Consider the following 19,072-nt stretch of genomic DNA (forward strand, 5'->3'; position numbering starts at 1 on the left):
TTGTGGTAACACTCTTGAAATAAATTGCTGCCTTTTTTTCCCCAACTCTTGATATTATACATATTGAGCTACTAATGAATGCTCGTCTGAGGCAACTTTTTAATGTCATTGTTTTATTGTACTGAAGTTCCTCATTTGGGTAAAATAGAGTGAGAATTTAGCATAAAATTAGGAAATACATGAAATATAGCCACATAGCATTTCTGCTAATAGCATGTTTACATTAATTGTGTTTTGAAAATAATTAAATAGTAATTTAAGTAACTTAAATTACTATTTATAAAATAATGCCCTAGATCATATTTTGGCACAATGATGTTGTCTATCTCTGCTTAAATCAGATACGTCCTTGTTAATTAAACAAATCATTCAGTCTACCTCTAAAAATATTAATAAATGTAATATGGTGTTTGGTTCATTTTTTTTCATGTTTTCGAGAAAAAAATGGGGGAAATTTTTCATTTTTTGCTTTATGCCTTATGAAGATATATAAGCAATATCGAAAATGTATAGATAATAGAGTGGGGGGGAGATGTGTTACTCAATGATACAAACTCTTGTTTGGATTTAATCTTGCTTTAAAACACAGATGCACAAAATACATACTTTGAATATTACTCACCTCCCATCATTTCCTGGGGGGATTTGTTGTGTTGGGCAAGAGTCTCATGTTAAGTCTTGCACAGCAATTCTTTCTGGGTGTCAATATAAAAGTGACTTGGGCCTTAAAGGAGATTGCAGTGTGGGACTGGAATTAGTATGTTACAGGTCGAATAAGTTCATGAAAAATGTTAACATCAACATTCCATTCCATTTTATATAAAGATCTTTTTTTTCTTTCTCCCCCCCCCCCCCCCCCACACACACATAAAGCACAGCTGTAGCCAGGAGCAGCATCAATAAAATTGTGGTCGCCAGGTAGGAATGCAGTAGATTTTTAGTTTGTGGTTACAGTGTGGAAAGAAGAGCAGCTTGTCAACTCTACAACTGCAGGAAGTGGTCCTCCTGCATCTCCCTCTCAGCTCCTTTGTCTTGCCCCCGCCAAGAACTGTCAAGGAATTTTCTGAAGGCCTCTGAGTTTATTCGTCCAGCTAGAAGTAGACAGGTCAGAAATCAGCTGTATTCGAATACACAGATGGAGAAGATTCATGCACTTGAAACTCACCATATTGGTCTGTCAAAGACTCGCCGGAGCCCATCTCCTGTTCGGTATTCGTGTCAAACGAAGAGTCTATCCAGAATGAACCAGCAGAACCCTCATAACCGGAACCGTCCTCAGGCTGTACATCCTCGGACTCGCTCATACTTCCTGAACCTTCTTGCTCCACTGGCTGGGCATCACTGGGACCATCAACAATGACAGTCAAATGTCAGACATAAGAGACGTTTATGGTCTTTTTAGTGTGCTTGATTAACTATGCGGAAGTAACAATAATTTAATTGGGATTCTCAGCCATTATTTGTCATCATGACAGCCTCAAAATATCCCCCCAGCGATTGACTGGTTAGTATGTCTGCCTCACAGTACACAGGTCACCGGTTCGATTCCGGGCTTCGGCATTCCTGTGTGGAGTTTACATGTCCTCCACATGCCTGCATGGGTTTTCTCAGAGTACTCCACATTTCTCCCACATTCCAAAAACATGCACTACAGGTTAATGGAACACTCTAAATTGTGTGACTGTCAGTCTGAATGGGATGTTTGTCTATGTGTGCCCTACGATTAGCTGGCAAGTAGTTCAGGGTGTATCGCCTAATGCCCGGACACAGCTGGGATAGGCTCCAGCACGCCCATGACCCTTGTGATGATAAGCGGGTCAGATAATGGATGGATGGATGGATAGTTCTCAGTGTCTCATATATACTCAATGGAAGCAACATTAGCTACATCTGCACAATATAATTTAATCCAATACAAGAGCTGTGTGCATTCAGCATTGCATTCAAGATCATTGTGTTTCATTTTGAAATCTGATAATTGTTTATTTTTGTAGTTGCATCATAATGGAGCATGTTTTGATTATTTCGGTAACGCTCCGAGACATAAGCAAGTAGAAAGTACAATATAAGTTCAACATAATATATTTTTCCTCGGTTGGGATAAACTATAGATGCAGGGGCTGCAAATATCTCATATGATAGATTGTTGAACCTTGGAAGAACTCTGTTTTCCTTGTCCTAGTTGTTTTCAAGACAACTATTTATTCAGTAAGTGGTTATAATTGATATTCATAATTCCTCACGCATGAGACCTTTAACTGCCACTCCGCCAATCCACTCTCTTGTTCTTTACTGGCCGTTTCCAGTTTAATCAAACTTCATTTGCTTGAATGTGCCACACTCACTCATACTTAACAATAGACTAGAATCGTCAGGCCGCCGTACGTCACAATCCACTTCCTGCCAACACTTCCCTTTGACTTCCTGTTCAAGGCGAGCTGACAAACGTGAGCTCTGCTGCTTTGTGTTGAGAAAAAGGCCCCATCATACGGGGGCGCCGGATGAGAAATAGGACATTCCACTGAAATCTATTGAAACCTCGATAAGACACGTCACCGTCTTCACCCAATAGCTGACGTCTAAATAGACCCTTGTAGGCCCACAATTGGAAAATACAGTATATTTTCCATGACATATTTGGGAATGTACGCTTTTCACTGATTTCAACCCAAAAGCAGCTACATTGTAGATGAAATAAGATTTGATGTATTCATTCATGTCATCATTTCCTTTGAGGTGATAAACTGATGCTATCTGTGTCATTTCAGAAGAACCCAAAGAGGAAATGAGAGAAATAAGAACGCAGACCCAATAAACACACTTCTAGCTGTCCGGACACTCTACTATAAGTGCACATGTACAATCTAATGAGATCCAACACAAGCTGTCTCATGTGTATGGCTTCGAAGAGCCCGTATGCACTGCCTGTGTGTATAAACACACACACACACACACACACACACTGAAACCTCAAGCTATTGCACAAATGCACCATGAAACACCGTGAACCGGTTGCCAGCCAATCGCAGGTATTATTATTATTAATCATATGATTATGATATGATGATGATGATTATTAATCATCATCATCATCATAAAACGTTACTTTTAGAAATCCGTGCTTCAAATGGCATGAACAGTGATGCCTTGAGATAAGAGTTGGATTTGTTCCATGACCACCCTTATAACGCAAAGCACTCATATAAAATCATCTTTCCCCATTCTAATAAATGGAAATTTAAAACCAGATATGTGTTTTGTATTCTTTAATTGGGAATATTGCACCAAATAATAGTACTTTATAAAAAATTAAAAATATCATCAGAATGAAAGGAATTACATGCTCTATAATTAATTCCGCGTCAACCTCACAGTGCAGAGGGGCAGGGCTCGATTCCAGCTGTGGCCTCCCTGTGTGGAGTTTGCATGTTCTCCCCGGGCCTGCATGGGGTTTCTCCGGGTACTCCGGTTTCCTCCCACATTCCAAAAACATGCATGGTTGGCTGATTGAACACTCTAAATTGTCCCTAGGTGTGAGTGTGAGCGCAGATGGTCATTCATCTCTGTGTGCCCTGCGATTGGCTGGCAACCGGTTCAGAGTGTCCCCCACCTACTGCCTGAAGACGGCTGGGATAGGCTCCAGCACTCCCCGCGACCCTTGTGAGGATAAAGCGGATTGGAAAATCGATGGATGGATGAATAATTCATTGCGATTCCTTCTAGGGTGTGCAACTTGGCCACTGGAAGGGGGGCAATATAAGACAGTCATGACCCAAACAAAAAAGACTTTCACAACTACTTAAGTGACTCAGTAAACTGCAATATTAGTTTTCACAGAGGTTGCAAGAAGTTATACTATATTATCTGTCTACATGTTTTGATGTCTGGTTTGAATTCAGAATTCTGTTGCTTAAAAGGTTATAACTATCGATGCTAGTCATTATGGCGTTTTACATTGTGTAAACATTAACCTAGGATTAAGCTAGCGCAACTCTGCAAGTGTCTAAGATGTGCGCTCACCGGACACTCTACTATAAGTGCACATGTACAATCTAATGAGATCCAACACAAGCTGTCTCATGTGTATGGCTTCGAAGAGCCCGTATGCACTGCCTACAACAACTGCAATAATTCCTTCTGCAATGATGCAGATTTTTTTTTTCACTCTCATGTAGATTAACAAAATATTAGTAAAGTCTCACTGCGATGAAGTGCAGTTCTATGAAAATACTTACAGGTACTGTGCACTAGAAGGAGGCAGTTTGGTCGGCAGGTCTGGACTCCACTCCATCTGTGGACTTTGTTGAGTCACGCAGTTGGCACGGTTGCCCTCAGGCCGACACTTGACAAATTTATACACAGCAGTTCCGGGCGCTCCTAAAAATATATGTATATATATATTTTTTTTTAATTCACTTATTTAATGCAACAGGTGGAGTTTTTCAGATTACATCACTCTGCAACAGGAAGTCATGGCGACATGGTGTTTTCTCAACATTGGAGCTTGTCTTCTATGTACAATAAGAATTGAACAAATGCGCCAGTTTATTAATTCAGGAAAATAAGCATCACAAGCATGTCAAAACTGTGAGATTACCTCACTTTCTGACCGTATTCTCTGGAAAATGTGGGTGTTGGTGTTTCAAGGAATGTCTTTTGTTCATGACAACTGAGAGTTGAAATGAAAAACATAACATGATGTCATGATCATGTATCTGATGAGGGTTCAATGTCACATGCCGGGCTATGTAAAAAAAATGACCCACAATGAAGCAGGAAAGCGATTTATCTTTTTAGTGCAGGCCTTCACAAACATTCAGCTTAGCAGAGCTTAGTAAATGTACGTGATAGTTCCAGTTCCATATTATAAAATTAATAATGAAGAAGACAACAGACATGAATTATAATGAACATGAATCAAAAAATGTAAAGTGACCAATAAAAAAATGATATGGGAACTATTTTGTGTTTGGCATGACAAGGCAACACTAACCTGACAAAAACACCACAGGTAGCCTACCGTACAAACTTTTTAGATTGCTATGTATTCATTGATTTATGTTTTCTAGAGTTAACTATATGAATAACTAAACACAAATACAAAAACATTATAGAAATAATCATTAATATATGAAAATGATTTTGCGAGCCGTCTTAAAAAAAGCGATCTGATGAATATACAATGTCACTGTATAAATTGCGGAATATGAATTTCTGTACATCGGAAAAATAATACATCTGTCAAATCTTTTTAGTCTGTCTGAAAAAGAACTAGTTTGATAACTTTAAAAAGTTTTATTTGACCTTTTCAAAACATCCTCCGTATTCAAAAATATGGCCCCCCGTATCAAGGGAGAATCAAATTCAGAGATCATCAAGATTATTTGGGAATTATTATTTTTTTGGTTTGTTTCTTTAAAAGCCCAATCCACTTTTCTTCTATCCCAATTTTTTATCTTTACACTCTCAAAAAGCACATTACTCTACTTCTAGGGCTACAATGGCTGTTTACCGGAACACTGCTTTTTTTTTTTTTGTAACCCAGATTCAAATTATCTAATTAACATTTTACATACTAACATTTTGTATTGTGCCTTTATAGACAGAAATTGACTACAATTGTACTCTTCAAAGCAAGAAAAAAGGTGCATTCGTGTTCACTATTAAACTTAAAACAAAAAATATATTTTTGTGTGTGTGTGTGTTTGAGTGACAATTGCTCATGTTAACATGCCAACGACAGATGCTCACAAGAGGACCCCGACCTCTAACAGCAAACTGCCAATCAATTTAAATCTTCTGTCAAAAATAAAAGCCGCCACTGTCCTATCAATATCAGGAGAAATTCCAAATTACCTTCTGCGTGTAAGGCGATGAGGCAGCAGGCCGCGATGAAGATTGTCCAAGCCATTCTCAGTTTCAGGCCACACCAATAAAACACTTATTTCCACCCCTGAAGACGGAGTTGAAATGCCTGACACACGCACAGTCACATACACACACGCCCTAGATTGAGTTCAGCCCTCCAACTGCGTCATGGTTTCCTGAAGTATTCTTGTGTTAAAAAAAAGAAGAGCCCCCTGAGGATCCTCAGTGGAAATTTTACTTTCTCAAATGAAGAAAATCTCATCTTTATCTCACAGCATGAACGGAAATACCACAAGACAGAATTTGGCTAACTAGTTTCAATTAAGGCTTAGGTGGACTGATTGTGGCGATGCTGGGAAGGAGGAGGAAGAGGAGATCAAGAATATGCACTGAATATGTTGACATGTTCGACAAACGCAAAACAAATACAACACACACAAAAATAAAATTACGAATGCTTTCCTTTTAACCTGTGATTCTTTCACGCACTTGTGCTTTGACAATCACTGTTCTTGGGTGTTCTAAAAAACGCATTAACTCAACAGAGACAGGCAAAATGGACGATTCTTTCCCCTCCTGTCCACCTGTCCATAAATCTTACCTTTCCGTCAGTCACTTCAAGCACGCAGTCTCATCTGACACATCAACACCAAGTCACAGGAAGTGCAAACATCAATCTTCAGGAAATGACACCTGATCTCTTATCAGTCACACACATTTACTCATATCACATCTTTACGGGGACTAAACGGCCACCCATATAACAAGGAATGAACCGCTGATATGTTAAGCATGTTAACTGGAAAGTGACACATTTCTGAGACCCATTGGAACAAATACAGACATTCAGAGCACAAAAGCTGCTGTTATCTTCCTTCATAATACTCAAGAAGTTTAAAAATACCTATCAGTTGCCGCACAGGCGGATGTTGTAATAGTTATGTTTTTGTCACCGTTTGAAAGCCTTTACTCCCACTCGCTCGTCATTTTATGTGACAGGTTGAGTCTTTTTTTCCCCCCACATCAACACGATGAAAACATTGCAAGGACACTTTAACCAGTCTGGTGTTCCTCAGAAGTCTTTTACTTGTAGTTAATTTAGTTGAATTTATATGGTTGATAAATGTTGGATAGGTGGCCATTTTATCACCAATGTCATCAATACAAAAATCACAATTTCTCAACTTAATCTTAAAGAGGAAGCACTACGAATTCGGTCATAGGCCTTGCGGTCAGATGAGTCCTGTTCATGCGTCTTGACTCTTTTGCAATCTATTCCGCTGACAAGCAAGAAACTATATACAGTATAGCGGCCTGAAATCTGAAGCATGGCAAAATGAAATTTGGAAAATCTCAGTTAAAGAGAGTCGAGGACGATGTGGTGGTTAACTCACCTAACTTCAGTGCAGGCAAGATGAGTTCACCACTCAGTCACAGTGTACATGGAAGTTTCTGTCTCTACATGTACAAAGAGTTGTCATTCGGCTCAAGTCAGCTGGATAGGATAAGTGGTACAGAAAATGGAGGGGTTCATAAGATCTCCATCAGAAAAGCCCCGTGACTCGTGTATGTATTATTTATTATCATTGCACACATTATGTACATCAACATGATACTATTAGATGGGGGTGGGGGGGACACATCATGAAGTCTGAAAAGGCAAAACGTAGGAAGGCTTTCAACTATTTTACATCGCTCCGAGCATCACATAAGTAGAGAACACCGGTGTAGAGTGTTTGACCCTCAAAGTCGTTCATCAAAAAGTACAGAAAGTGTAAGAGAAGGTCACATCATGTTATTGATCATGACTAAGGTCTGACTTTTTTTTTTAGCACAACGCTGATTGCGATAGTTTGCAGAAAAACTATGAACCATTTAATCCGTCGATTAGTTTAATGCTTTGTAGTCGAACATTCCTCTCCGTTATAAAGTGAGATAAATACTAAAGGACAGCATATTGCAAAACAGTCAACTATTCTGCCTGCAATTTGTTGTTGAAAGTGGCCCAAAAAGTTATTTTATTGATTATTTTTAACTGACTAGTTTACCGGTACCTTTTGATTATGGCTGTTTTATGAGAAATTAAAACAAAACTGCATGATTATTTTGAAAAAGGTAATTATTAATTAAAAAAAGGCCGACTGATTAATTGGTCTAGTTTTTTTCCCCCTCAATCATGATGACAGAAGGAGACTTAAATAAATCCCGTTATATACATGAAGTTGTTACGGTGTGTCTTTCGACTAGTATGATTTGTAAAGGTTAGGCTCTAGTTTATGTTAAAAGGAGACATGTATTTTCATCATTTCAAACAGTTCCCGAGCTTGACATGCAGGAATTGGCTCATTTTAAGATCGGATTTCTCATGCAGTGTGCCAGGCCTAATCCCGTCACCGCATAATGCGTGGCCAATGGCAAGCCACAACAAATAATGTCCCCCTTTAAATGTACATGTGTGCAAGGTTATAGTGAAGGAAACATTTACTCTTTGCATGTGATCATTCACTGGACTGCTGATTCCATGCACACACGGCACAAACGATGAATGATAAATTTCAATGCTGTTTTTGCCCGTAATTCAGTTGTTAGCAGCCATCCTCGCTATGAGGCGGTTGATTTTAAGAGGAAGGAGACCGACCATCTCCTTACTGAGTTCCAGCTCTGACTCCACAACGGCGGCGGCTTCAGGGTGGCCTTCGCAGTACTGGACGACGTATCTGGAAGACAAGCACATTGCAGCTCAGGATAATTATCTGGAATTTAGGGATGATTATTTGTCTATATGTCACTCACTGGAGAAGTCATGACTCGCACAATCTCAAGAGAGCCAACACACGCGGCAAAGATCTAAATATAATAATGCTTAGTTTTGAGGAGCTTTTCAGTTGTTTTTCAAACATTAGTGTTCCAACTTCTCCACTTGGTAGAGCAAATACAAATAAAAATACAACTTCCCTAAATATATCGATAATCATTTAAGTGAAAGTTGGCATTCATGAGAAAACACCAAAATTACACATTGTGGTCAAGATGACAATTTCGAATCATCTTTGTAGAGGCAAAGATTTGACTGCAGCTTCCTTTTTGGCTGGCCTTGGATCAAACGAAGTGTGCGATAAAATGCATTTTGACATACTTGTAGTTTTCCAGTGAGTTGTTGAGGTTGTCCAGCTGAGTAAGCGGGAGAGAGCAAATCAGGCGGCTGTGCAGTCGGGCCACTCGGAAGCGTGCCACCAGTGCCGGTCTGAGCACCTCCTTCTCCAGGTGCTCAGGAAATTTCCCCTCTGGAGAGCGCAGAGAATCCAGGAACATCTGGAAGTACCTGGAGAGAGTAGGCTTCAAAGTCACTGAGTGCACGTAAATATCATTCCAAATTATCCTAAAATAAATGGCCAACAGATGATTTGATTTACATACACAATGTAGACTTTCTGGAAACTCCGCTATCAACCAAGGCTAAACTTTAACTTTAAATTCTGTTGAAATGCTGGACCATACAGGTCCAAGCTCAGGATATGGAAAGGGTTGTGCCCAAATGGAGTGGAGACAACACCCACCGGGATTGGAAGAACGGTAAATTATATAAGCTGCGGTTATTAGCCTCGCGTTATTGTTTGCAATTTGAAGCTGTGCCGTGCACGATGGGATTTCCAACTTGGTCCATGTATTCCTGCTAGTTTGTAGTGGGTTGGTGTTCTACATTGTCATTGCGAAGGTAGCTCTGTTCCGTTGTTGGCCACTCGGCACATTATATCGGCAGCATTGTGAGTTGCAAACCATTACAGAGGATTCCATCCAAGCACTCATATAGTTTGAATGTTTTCGTACAAGATTACATCCATGTATATGTATAATATTTGGAATCAAATGTCTTCATAAACAGCAGCCAGAGTTATTCATTGATCTACCTTTTTCGCCAATCCAGCTGAGAAAATAGAGTGCTTCTAAGTGCTCGTAACAAAGAATGCTTGACCACACCGCCGTGAAATTCATCGAAACTGTATCCTTCCAATTTTCTGGTCCATTTACGTGCCCTGATTCTTTTCTTTTTGGCCACTCAAACAACTGTTTGACTGAATGTGAGCGGTGCATTGCCACACAGCGAAGAGGCATTTCGTGAAATAACTCAATATAAATGGCAAAGAGCAGTTAACGGGACAATCAAAAATGCAGTACAATGACTGACTGGCGACTCGGAATTTGTCTGAGATTGCCGAACAAAAGTATTTTCCTTGTTAAGCGCGTGGCTATAGGTCGTACGATGAACCTGGGTGGGTTGGGTTAAAAAAATATTTATATACAGTATAACGAAAGTATGCTTGAAATTTTTTTAGCCCTAAGTATTACTCAAAAGATTGTTGGAAAGGTTTACTTCACACTTGACCTTTAAAACCAGACTCAGTCAAGATATAACAGTAAAACCTGAGGATGGGGACCCCAGGTAGCCAGAAATAATACCTGCACCTCACATGCACATGTTAACTGTGTTTAGTAAAAAATATATAATTCTTAATCCAATTAATGGGGAAATCTGTAGAATGCTATTTATAGATGTGCGTGGGGGGAGCAGGGGGAGGTCTTCCACTAAATGTAAAATGTTGCATTTCAGCATTTTATACAAATTTTTTCCGTCAATAGTTTAGAAAAAGTTAAACAGAAAAAAAACATGAAAGGTTGAATTCTTGACTAGCAAACCACTAACAGATCGGGTTGACCTGTATTTGGAAAGCGGGCGTGGGGAACTTACTGCTCGTGGGCCATATACATTTAGAGTAAGGCCTTCTGCAGACTTCATAAAACTGTAAACCCGCTTATAGCTGAATTCACACTTACTTGGCGGAGGCAGAGCAGAGGCTGTTGAACTTCTTTATTGTGTGGCTATCGAGAGATTGTGTGTCAGCCTGTCTGTTGGCCAGAGTCAGTTTGAGGTCCATCATTTCATTGTAGGTTTCAGCCAGCTCAAACATCAACTGTCTGCGGATCATGAGGTAGTACTGGGCATGCAGTTCTATGGAGAGGCAGGCATATGCATTAATGTAAGAGAATGAAAAAAACTGGCCCAAAAAAAGCACAGCAAATGCGAGTGACAAGAGTACCAAGGCAGATGGTCTCCAGCATGTCAACACGCCGTTTGTGCATCTTGCAGCGTCGCTCGACGTCCTCTTCAAAAAAGGCCAGAGACCTGAAGAGAGAGCTGTGATCCTGCAGGATTTCAACATGGTCCGTTACATAACCGTCCATCTGGAAGTACTCCTTCGCCTGCGAGGCGGCACAAAGACACACAGGAAAAAAAAAAAAAAGAATGCAGTGATTAAGATTTTGCACTGCTTCAAATATTTTCTACACATATTTGACAGTGATTTGGTAAATCCTCAAATCAAAAAAATATATATTTTTTTAAGTTGGCCAAACTGCATATCTTGAAAAAGTCAGGTCACTTGCAAATCAAGGCACCACTGTACTCTACAACACATTTCATTCCATTTTGACTCTTATTTTTAATGAGTCCATCTAACACAATAGATGAGTGGTGTGTTGCGAGTGCCTGATGATCTCGCAGTACCTGTGTGACATAGTTCTGTCCCACCAGAAATACATTCCTGGCCTCGGTGAAGTCCAGCGGCAGCAAGCAGCTCACCTGGAAATCCGAAATGGGATAACATGATGTGCCAACATTTTATTGATCCTAATGAATTGAACTTAATTACATTAAGAAGGTGAATTAGTCTGCTTGTTTTGACACCACATCTGACAAAAATACAACAAAAGTAGAAACACATTGTGATAGAATATTATCAAAAACATCTGGTATGACCTGTGACGCTAGTAAATGTAACAAGCGAAGATATGCACACTGACCGTCTCCTCCAAGCTCGCAATCGAGTCAAAAGTGTCCTCAGAGCCAAACAACAGAGCACTCTTCCTGCCCTTCTCTTCTTCCTCCACCTCAAGCATCCTCTTCCTCTTCAACTCCTCCTGAAGATCAGTATCCAGCTCCCCAATGTTGTCCTGCTCACACGGAAGAGCAACCACAAACAAAGCCATGGATGAGTACGCTGCAGAAACAATCCTCACGGTTTAAGTTGCACCACAGGAGCGTTGTCCCTGGACTTGTGAAAAACGAAGACGGCACCTCGAGCACTTTCTTGGCATCCTCAAGGAGGATGAGACAGTATTTGATCCAGCATCTTGCTATCTCGGCTCTCTTCTGCCTGAGCTGATCCTGACGCTCGCTCTCTAGCTCACCTGGAAGAGGGGGAAGAGACTTTCAGATCAATGTATTGGTTTTTGAATTTGAAACATACAATTGAAAATGTCGATCATAAGTTAGTTACAGTCTTTGAGTCCAAACTGATTGGTTCATAGATGAACAGATGTCATTCATAGATGATGTAAAAAATGTGTACGTATAATGTTTAATAATGACATTTATTTCATGTAATATCTTTGAATTGTATTATGTCAGCCTATTCCTTCATGGACCTTCAACTGGATATCAAGGATATTGAATAAATCCTAAACAGTCCTTCCATGATAGTGGGTGTGGTCGTACACCTACTTTACCATATCCCATGCCTACGTGACTGTTTATACTTTCAGTGACTCAGAACCAAACAGCTTGTGTGCCGCTAATATGCTCTGCCCTGAGAAGGAAATGTGAGCGTCTTGGACAAAATAAACACAAACACTCACTCTCTTGTGCGGCAGCCTCAGAGGGAACTTCTCCTGCTAAACCAGATATGACGGTGGCTGCTGAGAGACAGTGTCTACCCTCCATGTATTGCCCCTGTGGAAATACCACACACAAACCTTGTGACTCGCACCGACAAGCTGACAACTGTACGCGCACTGCAGATCACACAACACATGTGACACAAACCAGTCAAGCAAATGGGATCTTAGAACCATCGAAACAAAAAATTTACACCCACCCGGTCCTTACCTTTGTGATATAATACTGTGACAGCGTAGCGGCATTGAGAGCCCACTCTATGGGATTGAACTGACCTAACTGCAGCTGTCTCTGCAGGGTGCTGTGGCAATAGGTGGCAGCTCGCTCTGTTTGACCTGGCAAGACACTTGTGCTGTTACTTTCCACAACACAAAATGTCACCCTAATACAATATAAGGCATTCTGAGATATGTGATGATTATCAGTTTTAGAATACTTTTGAATATCAACTTAGAACAGTAATAAATAAAAAGCGTTGCGTTCTTTGAAGATCAAATGAGTTAGACTCACCAAGGTTTTGATAGACTTGAGCAAGGTAATACATCGTGTGTGTGTAGGCCAGCTCGAATCTAGTAAAAGAAGAGATGAATATAAAACTGCAAGGCAATAAAGGAGCAATGGCTAATTGCTGTGCTACAAACAAAGACCTACTTTTTGTTCTTTTCCTGATGTGTCAACAGCTTCTCGTTGGTAGTGAAATACTCCACCAGATCAGTGGGAGGACTTCCATCCTGATAATGATTTTTATTTTATTTTATTTGCACATTAGTCATGGAGGGACCACAAAAAAAGTACCTCCTTCATGTAACGCAGGTAGATTGCCTCTGCCATTTCCAGGAAACTCTGTGCCGTCTCAGTCTCTGCACGACCTGCCCAGAGGATACCCAGCTGGTTCTGAAATCACACAAACACAGGCGCAGAAATGAGTGGTTATCACTTTTTAATCACCGAACTCAATCATAATTCAGGGTATCAGAAAAATCTTAACCAATAATACGGGAATGACATAGACTTTACTTTGGCCTCTAACAACTTTCAATACAGTACTATGGTTGCTACATCTTTTTTTGGGGGAGGGGGGGGCTGAAATGTCAAACATTAAAAACGTCATGAGAAGCGAATTTAAAATGTAAATGGTCCAAGAAACATTCCTGATAGTTTTGTTATGTTAGCCAGCACTGATGATTCTAGTTTTGTTATGTTAGCCAGCACTGATGATTCTAAAGGCCCGGGGCAGATTCGAGTGACATGACTGGAATACAATAAGATGTCATGGAACAAAAAACGGAAACATTTAAGATAAGATATCCTTTATTTGTCCCACACTGGGGAAATTTAACGGCCCTTAAATAGCATCTTTCCAAGGGAGCTATTTACCCGGACGTGGATGAATAACGACACATTTTCGGTAGACACTCTGCATCTCTCCAGTAGTTTCATGCAGTTCATTAGGTGCTCTTGGCCAGCCGACAGCTCCTCTGTGTCCACATGGTTCACGCCCAGGTAATATTCCACCGCCGCGAGCCTCGCCGTCCTTTGTCCGGTGGGCGAGTCGCCATCTGAGCCTCGCTCGAACATTTCCTCCAGCTGGCCGTCCACCGGCTGCTCTGTCGGCCGTTGGTGGCCGCCCTGCGGCCCGCCGTCTTCATCCCCGTCACCGGCCTCGAAACTCTTCAGCGAACAGTGCATCTCCCGGAGAAGGTCTCTGGCTTTGTACTTGGAGCGATATGGGTCATTTTCTGGATCGTTTCGGGATTTAATTTCAGTGAAGTTTTGGGCGTTGGTAAATTTATCGCAGATTGCCGTCCACTCGTTGCTACTGAGGAACGCCATGTTGGTTTTCTTGTTTTGGTGTGACCTGACTGAAAGTTACATTACTGACACCAACTGGTGAAAACAGGAAAGTAGCAGGAGGTATCACATTTTATATTATTTGTTAGGTAACCTCCTCCCACTTTCCAAAAACATGCATGGCAAGCTGATTGAACACACTCAATTGTCCCTAGGTGTGAGTGTGAGTGCGCATGGTTGTTCGTCTCTGTGTGCCCTGCGATTGGCTGGCAACCGGTTCAGGGTGTCCCCCGCCTACTGCCCGAAGACGGCTGGGATAGGCTCCAGCACCCCCCCCCCCCCCCCGACCCTAGTGAGGATTAAACGGTTCGGAAAATGGATGGATGTTATGTAACCTTGAGTTTTTTGTGAAATTTCACGGCGAACCTAAAATGCACGATAACCTTCACAAGTGAACTGAATTCACCTAGTTGCCATTCGTCCAACAAGGAAAAGGGCCTACATTTCACTTCATGTAAATTGCGTTAGCAATTTTAGATCATTATTTCAATATACATTATTCTGTTTGGTGGTGTGTGAATTTTTAAAAAAAATGTAAAATACACAAGTCACAAAACATGAGGAATATTCTGCTTTGGGGTTACATCTTAGGTGAACCTAAAAATGCACGGCAACTATTCAAACAATTTCAGAACAGTAAATTACATAAATAAACCAAAATGTAAAAATCCACTACAATCAATATACTGTCAATCATAAAGTAATTTCAAGTTAGTTTTATTCAGTCTATTTTACAAACCCAACCAATCAGATAATGAGGGATATTTTGATTGAGTTACACCATAAAAGACTTTGAAGGACGAACAAAGTACCACACAATATACAGTTGTTCAGCAGAAACAGACACAGGGACTAAAATCTGGATATCTACTAGCCGAATTATCACATCCTCACCATTTTAACACATTCAACTGTAACCTTTCTTGAAACGAGTAACAGTCTTTATTGCTTTGTGTCTTCACTCTGACAAAAGTGATCCTAAAATCACCCAATGTCAAACTTCGGTTGAGTTTGCAGGGAAATCTCGTCAATAAGATGGTGAAGGACCAATAAAAATTTTAATTAAGGTAAGTTACACCAGAAGATTGCAATGTGGATTATATGTGGAAACATCATCAATAAGATGGTGAAAGAGCAATAACAATTTTAATTAAGTTACAGTGGAAGATTGCAAAATGGACTATATATACATTCACTCACAGTGAACAATGCAAATGCAATTATAAATTCCAGCATCAAATTTATAAAGCAAACACTCTGTTTTGTGTAGTAACATGTAGCCAACAACTTCATGTGGGTGATCAATCATTCTTGAGAGGGGCAGGAAACAGCCACAGCTCCTGTGATTAGATAGGTGCACACGTTCGTATGGCTCTTTTCGTCATTGCGGTTGGAACAGGGAACACTTTGCTTTGTCATTAAGATGTCTTCTTTTCCAAACTGAAATACAAAAAGAGAGAAATAATTTTTTGATTGAAGTAACAATGATCACTCTTGTGTAAAATCGAGTAGTAGTAGCAGGTATTGATTGTTGATGTTTCCAAATGTTTTGGTTACGTCAAAAAGGTTGCTTAAAAATAAACCGGGCTTACTTATACTTGATGAGGCGACTACCCTGAATCAGTTGTGCGGACTCGTTGGTCAAATGGCAAGCAAACAGCAGCCAGTTGCGTGGTTGCACTTTGTAGGCGAAACGCATGAAGAGCAGCGAGTAACAACACAGAGCTGAGAAGAGAAGGAAGCACACAAGCACAAATAAAAGAGGGTTGATTGCAGCCTCATCGAAGTTACGGAATTCATAAAGTGAAAAATCCAAACAAGCAAATGACAATGACATTTTTCAAAACATTTGCTCTTTGAGCTTTTCTTTCTTTCTGAGAATTCTTCAGATACCCAACAAGCTATCATACATTTTCCCCCCAGCATATCTTGCATCAACTTCCACAGGAACAGTATGAACTAAACATTTGTTCACGATAATGCGAAAATAAGTGATTCCTTATGTACACTTGATCCTGAATAAATCAACATTTAAAATGCTAAGTGATTTAACATCATAAAATGAGCTGTTAAGCTGTAAGTGTCACCCCTCGAGCTTTCGCACGCTTGTTTCTCATGTAGAGTTGAACAGATGAGGCAAAATGACCTATTAGTATATATTTGTAGCTTGGAAGCATATACCTCAGGTCAAAGGTTTTCAACGGGTGTAAATCATTGCTTTTGGAACTTTATACATTGGCACCATGTCTTGTGAAGCACGATTCATTCAGCGATTCTTCTAACGACCCACCTTTCTTGTCATATGGAACACAATCTGAAAATGATTCTGCACATGGTATCTGTTTCCGAGCAGGAATTAAAGTATCAAGTCACCTTTTTTAACAATAGTCACTGCAGTGGTCAGAAAAGTCACTCAATTGGCAACTTTGACTGTGCTTTTTGGCGAACTAGCAACCTCTAAATTTGCAGTCATTTTGTTCATGTAAGCAGTGGATGTCATTGAGAATGTGCTTTGAAATTGAGACACAAACAAAAAAAATTCCATCAAAAACACTTCAATAAATAAAATTACTGAATTGCCATGCCCTTTGTACATAAATTACATACTGTACAACATGTGCATGAGTCTCACCGAAGGTCATCCTGCCACTGATGATCTCGGGGCTCTTTTTCATGTCACTGAAGGCAGCTATAGGGAGACCCCAGTTTGCTACTGGACCCCAGAAATGCTGTAAGCACACACGCACGCACGCACGCACACACGTACACACACAAACAAAAAAAGGGAATGAAAAAATAAGCATGTCACTCAAGTTTTGAATTATATTGTATTGTAAGTGATTAAAAAGCAAAACTCAAATAATAGTCACAAATTTTACTGTTGCTGTTAAAATATTGTACAACAAATGTTTAAAAACATTTTTAAACAATATGCCTATAACAAAACTCCACCGAATATGCAGTCATAATGAACAGATTCTGGGAAAACAACGCTCATATAGACAGTCCGATAAACATAAGTGAGACTTACTGTGCTGGTGAATGTTTTTCAATATTCAGGGCCGTATGGAAGAGAAAAAAAAAGTCATACAAATAATAAGGTCAATAAGTAGTTAAGTAAAGTTCCACAGAGTATGTGCCATCGGTTAATGTGTTACGTTTCTGTATCGTACTTGCTATTTCCCCAATGTGAGATGCCTGTTTGAATTCCGGCTTTGAAAAAGATCTGCTTGTCCTTCCAATTTTTTTCTTTTCACAAGATGTTTAAGTAAACATTTTGACCATAAAAGTTCAGTCTGTATTTGGACTTTGGAACCGTTTTTTTTTTTTGGGGGGGTGGGGGGTCACGGTTTGAATCTCAGTGCAGGAATAAACATAAAGCTGCAACTACACATTCACTTGTGAGTTTACTTTGTTCTGTGACCAGGCTCATAACTGGAAACACTTGCCTCTGAAAATCATATTTCCCAATTGAAATTAATAATTTTTTAAAAATGTTTTTGTTCAAAATGTGTTGGTTAAACTATTAGAACAATGGGACATCTCTGGCGTTTAGAATTGTGTGCTAGGATTAACCCAAGAGATGAAGCACTGTTTGCTTGTCATATTGTATGAGTATGATCTTGTGCTTACAATTCGAAACTAGAGTTAAAATTTGAAACACATGCCATACCATTCAAGAATGCCCGTTTTGGAGAGATGTAAACTTTCAACAAATACATAGTTATAAATATTTATTTAGCCTTTTAAGTGAATACTGTTTTGAGATGGCGGCCCGGTAGTCCAGTGGTTAGCACGTTGACTTCACAGTGCAGAGGTACCGGGTTCAATTCCAGCTCCGGCCTCCCTGTGTGGAGTTTGCATGTTCTCCCCGGGCCTGCGTGGGTTTTCTCCGGGTACTCCGGTTTCCTCCCACATTCCAAAAACATGCATGGCAGGCTGATTGATCACTCTAAATTGTCCCGAGGTGTGAGTGAGGGTGTGCATGGTTGTTCGTCTCTGTGTGGCCTGCGATTGGCTGGCTACCAATTCGGGGTGTCCCCCGCCTGCTGCCCGAAGACAGCTGGGATAGGCTCCAGCACCCCCGCGACCCTAGTGAGGATGAAGCGGTTCGGAAGATGAATGAATGAATGAATGTTTTGAGATGCGAGTTGCTCCAGATTGTGCTGTCCTACAATGTTAAACCGGATAAAAATGGTGATCCCACAAACCCCCTTCACGTGTTGGTCCCAATAAATTAAATGAAAAATAGCATGCAAGTAATTCCCAAACAATAATTTTCGGATCAAAGACAAGTGTCAGTTCAAAATTAGCTAACATTACTGGCTGGCTCTCACTTGTGAACTTGTGAACGACATACACACATAGCTCGGTGGCTAGATTAGCACATCTGCTCATATCAATTTTTGGTACACACCTCATCAAATAGTCTCTGAATTCTTTGCTCTTCAGATGGTCTATTGCTTTGCGTGCAATCGTCCCAGCCATGATTTTACGCTTGGCTCCAGCTGATGATGACCGAGATGTATGATAAAATGTCCGATGAAGGGCACTGAGCTGCGAAGAGAGTAGAGCCTAGAGGACACTGTGTCAAATTTCCAACCAACCACAAACGCCTCA

General features: G+C 40.3%; 3 protein-coding genes across 3 annotated transcripts; all 3 read right to left on the minus strand.

Annotated features, from left to right (window-relative positions):
* Window positions 1-548: 548 nt before the first annotated feature.
* On the minus strand, window positions 549-5,974 carry srgn (serglycin). The gene is made up of 4 exons (XM_086107167.1): window positions 5,857-5,974; window positions 4,236-4,377; window positions 1,166-1,341; window positions 549-1,091 (listed from the first exon to the last, which is right to left on the minus strand). The coding sequence occupies exons 1-4, from the start codon at window positions 5,909-5,911 to the stop codon at window positions 982-984; spliced, it is 483 nt and encodes a 160-aa protein (XP_085963293.1). The 5' UTR covers window positions 5,912-5,974; the 3' UTR covers window positions 549-981.
* A 1,456-nt stretch (window positions 5,975-7,430) lies between these two features.
* On the minus strand, window positions 7,431-14,492 carry kifbp (kinesin family binding protein). Its single transcript, XM_086107166.1, has 13 exons — window positions 13,979-14,492; window positions 13,397-13,495; window positions 13,253-13,332; window positions 13,112-13,170; window positions 12,812-12,936; window positions 12,562-12,655; window positions 12,002-12,114; window positions 11,728-11,877; window positions 11,432-11,506; window positions 10,965-11,127; window positions 10,702-10,876; window positions 9,005-9,190; window positions 7,431-8,585 (listed from the first exon to the last, which is right to left on the minus strand). Exons 1-13 carry the CDS (start codon window positions 14,432-14,434, stop codon window positions 8,447-8,449), a joined length of 1,914 nt encoding a protein of 637 aa, XP_085963292.1. The 5' UTR covers window positions 14,435-14,492; the 3' UTR covers window positions 7,431-8,446.
* Window positions 14,493-15,153: 661 nt separating this feature from the next.
* mpc1 (mitochondrial pyruvate carrier 1) lies at window positions 15,154-19,060 on the minus strand. Its single transcript, XM_086107172.1, has 4 exons — window positions 18,866-19,060; window positions 17,085-17,181; window positions 16,045-16,177; window positions 15,154-15,892 (listed from the first exon to the last, which is right to left on the minus strand). The coding sequence occupies exons 1-4, from the start codon at window positions 18,938-18,940 to the stop codon at window positions 15,871-15,873; spliced, it is 327 nt and encodes a 108-aa protein (XP_085963298.1). The 5' UTR covers window positions 18,941-19,060; the 3' UTR covers window positions 15,154-15,870.
* Between the last annotated feature and the right edge of the window lie 12 nt (window positions 19,061-19,072).

This window comes from Hippocampus guttulatus, chromosome 3 (assembly GCF_054856545.1).
Source record: "Hippocampus guttulatus isolate MCC_2025c chromosome 3, RoL_Hgut_1.0, whole genome shotgun sequence".
Taxonomy (NCBI): Eukaryota; Metazoa; Chordata; class Actinopteri; order Syngnathiformes; family Syngnathidae; genus Hippocampus; species Hippocampus guttulatus.

Excerpts from the sequence above, each read along its gene's own strand:
- mpc1 (XM_086107172.1), bottom strand. The coding sequence starts at position 18,940 with ATGGCTGGGACGATTGCACGCAAAGCAATAGACCATCTGAAGAGCAAA. Across the intron at positions 17,182-18,865 it reads GAGACTATTTGATGAGGTGT|CATTTCTGGGGTCCAGTAGC; the intron begins GTACCAAAAATT and ends GTGTGCTTACAG. Across the intron at positions 16,178-17,084 it reads CAGTGGCAGGATGACCTTCG|CTCTGTGTTGTTACTCGCTG; the intron begins GTGAGACTCATG and ends TTCTCTTCTCAG.
- srgn (XM_086107167.1), bottom strand. The coding sequence starts at position 5,911 with ATGGCTTGGACAATCTTCATCGCGGCCTGCTGCCTCATCGCCTTACAC. Across the intron at positions 4,378-5,856 it reads CATCGCCTTACACGCAGAAG|GAGCGCCCGGAACTGCTGTG; the intron begins GTAATTTGGAAT and ends ATATATTTTTAG. Across the intron at positions 1,092-1,165 it reads GTCTTTGACAGACCAATATG|CTGGACGAATAAACTCAGAG; the intron begins GTGAGTTTCAAG and ends GTCTACTTCTAG.
- kifbp (XM_086107166.1), bottom strand. The coding sequence starts at position 14,434 with ATGGCGTTCCTCAGTAGCAACGAGTGGACGGCAATCTGCGATAAATTT. Across the intron at positions 11,878-12,001 it reads ATGCCAAGAAAGTGCTCGAG|GACAACATTGGGGAGCTGGA; the intron begins GTGCCGTCTTCG and ends CCGTGTGAGCAG. Across the intron at positions 9,191-10,701 it reads CTCTGCTCTGCCTCCGCCAA|GTACTTCCAGATGTTCCTGG; the intron begins GTAAGTGTGAAT and ends TACTCTCTCCAG.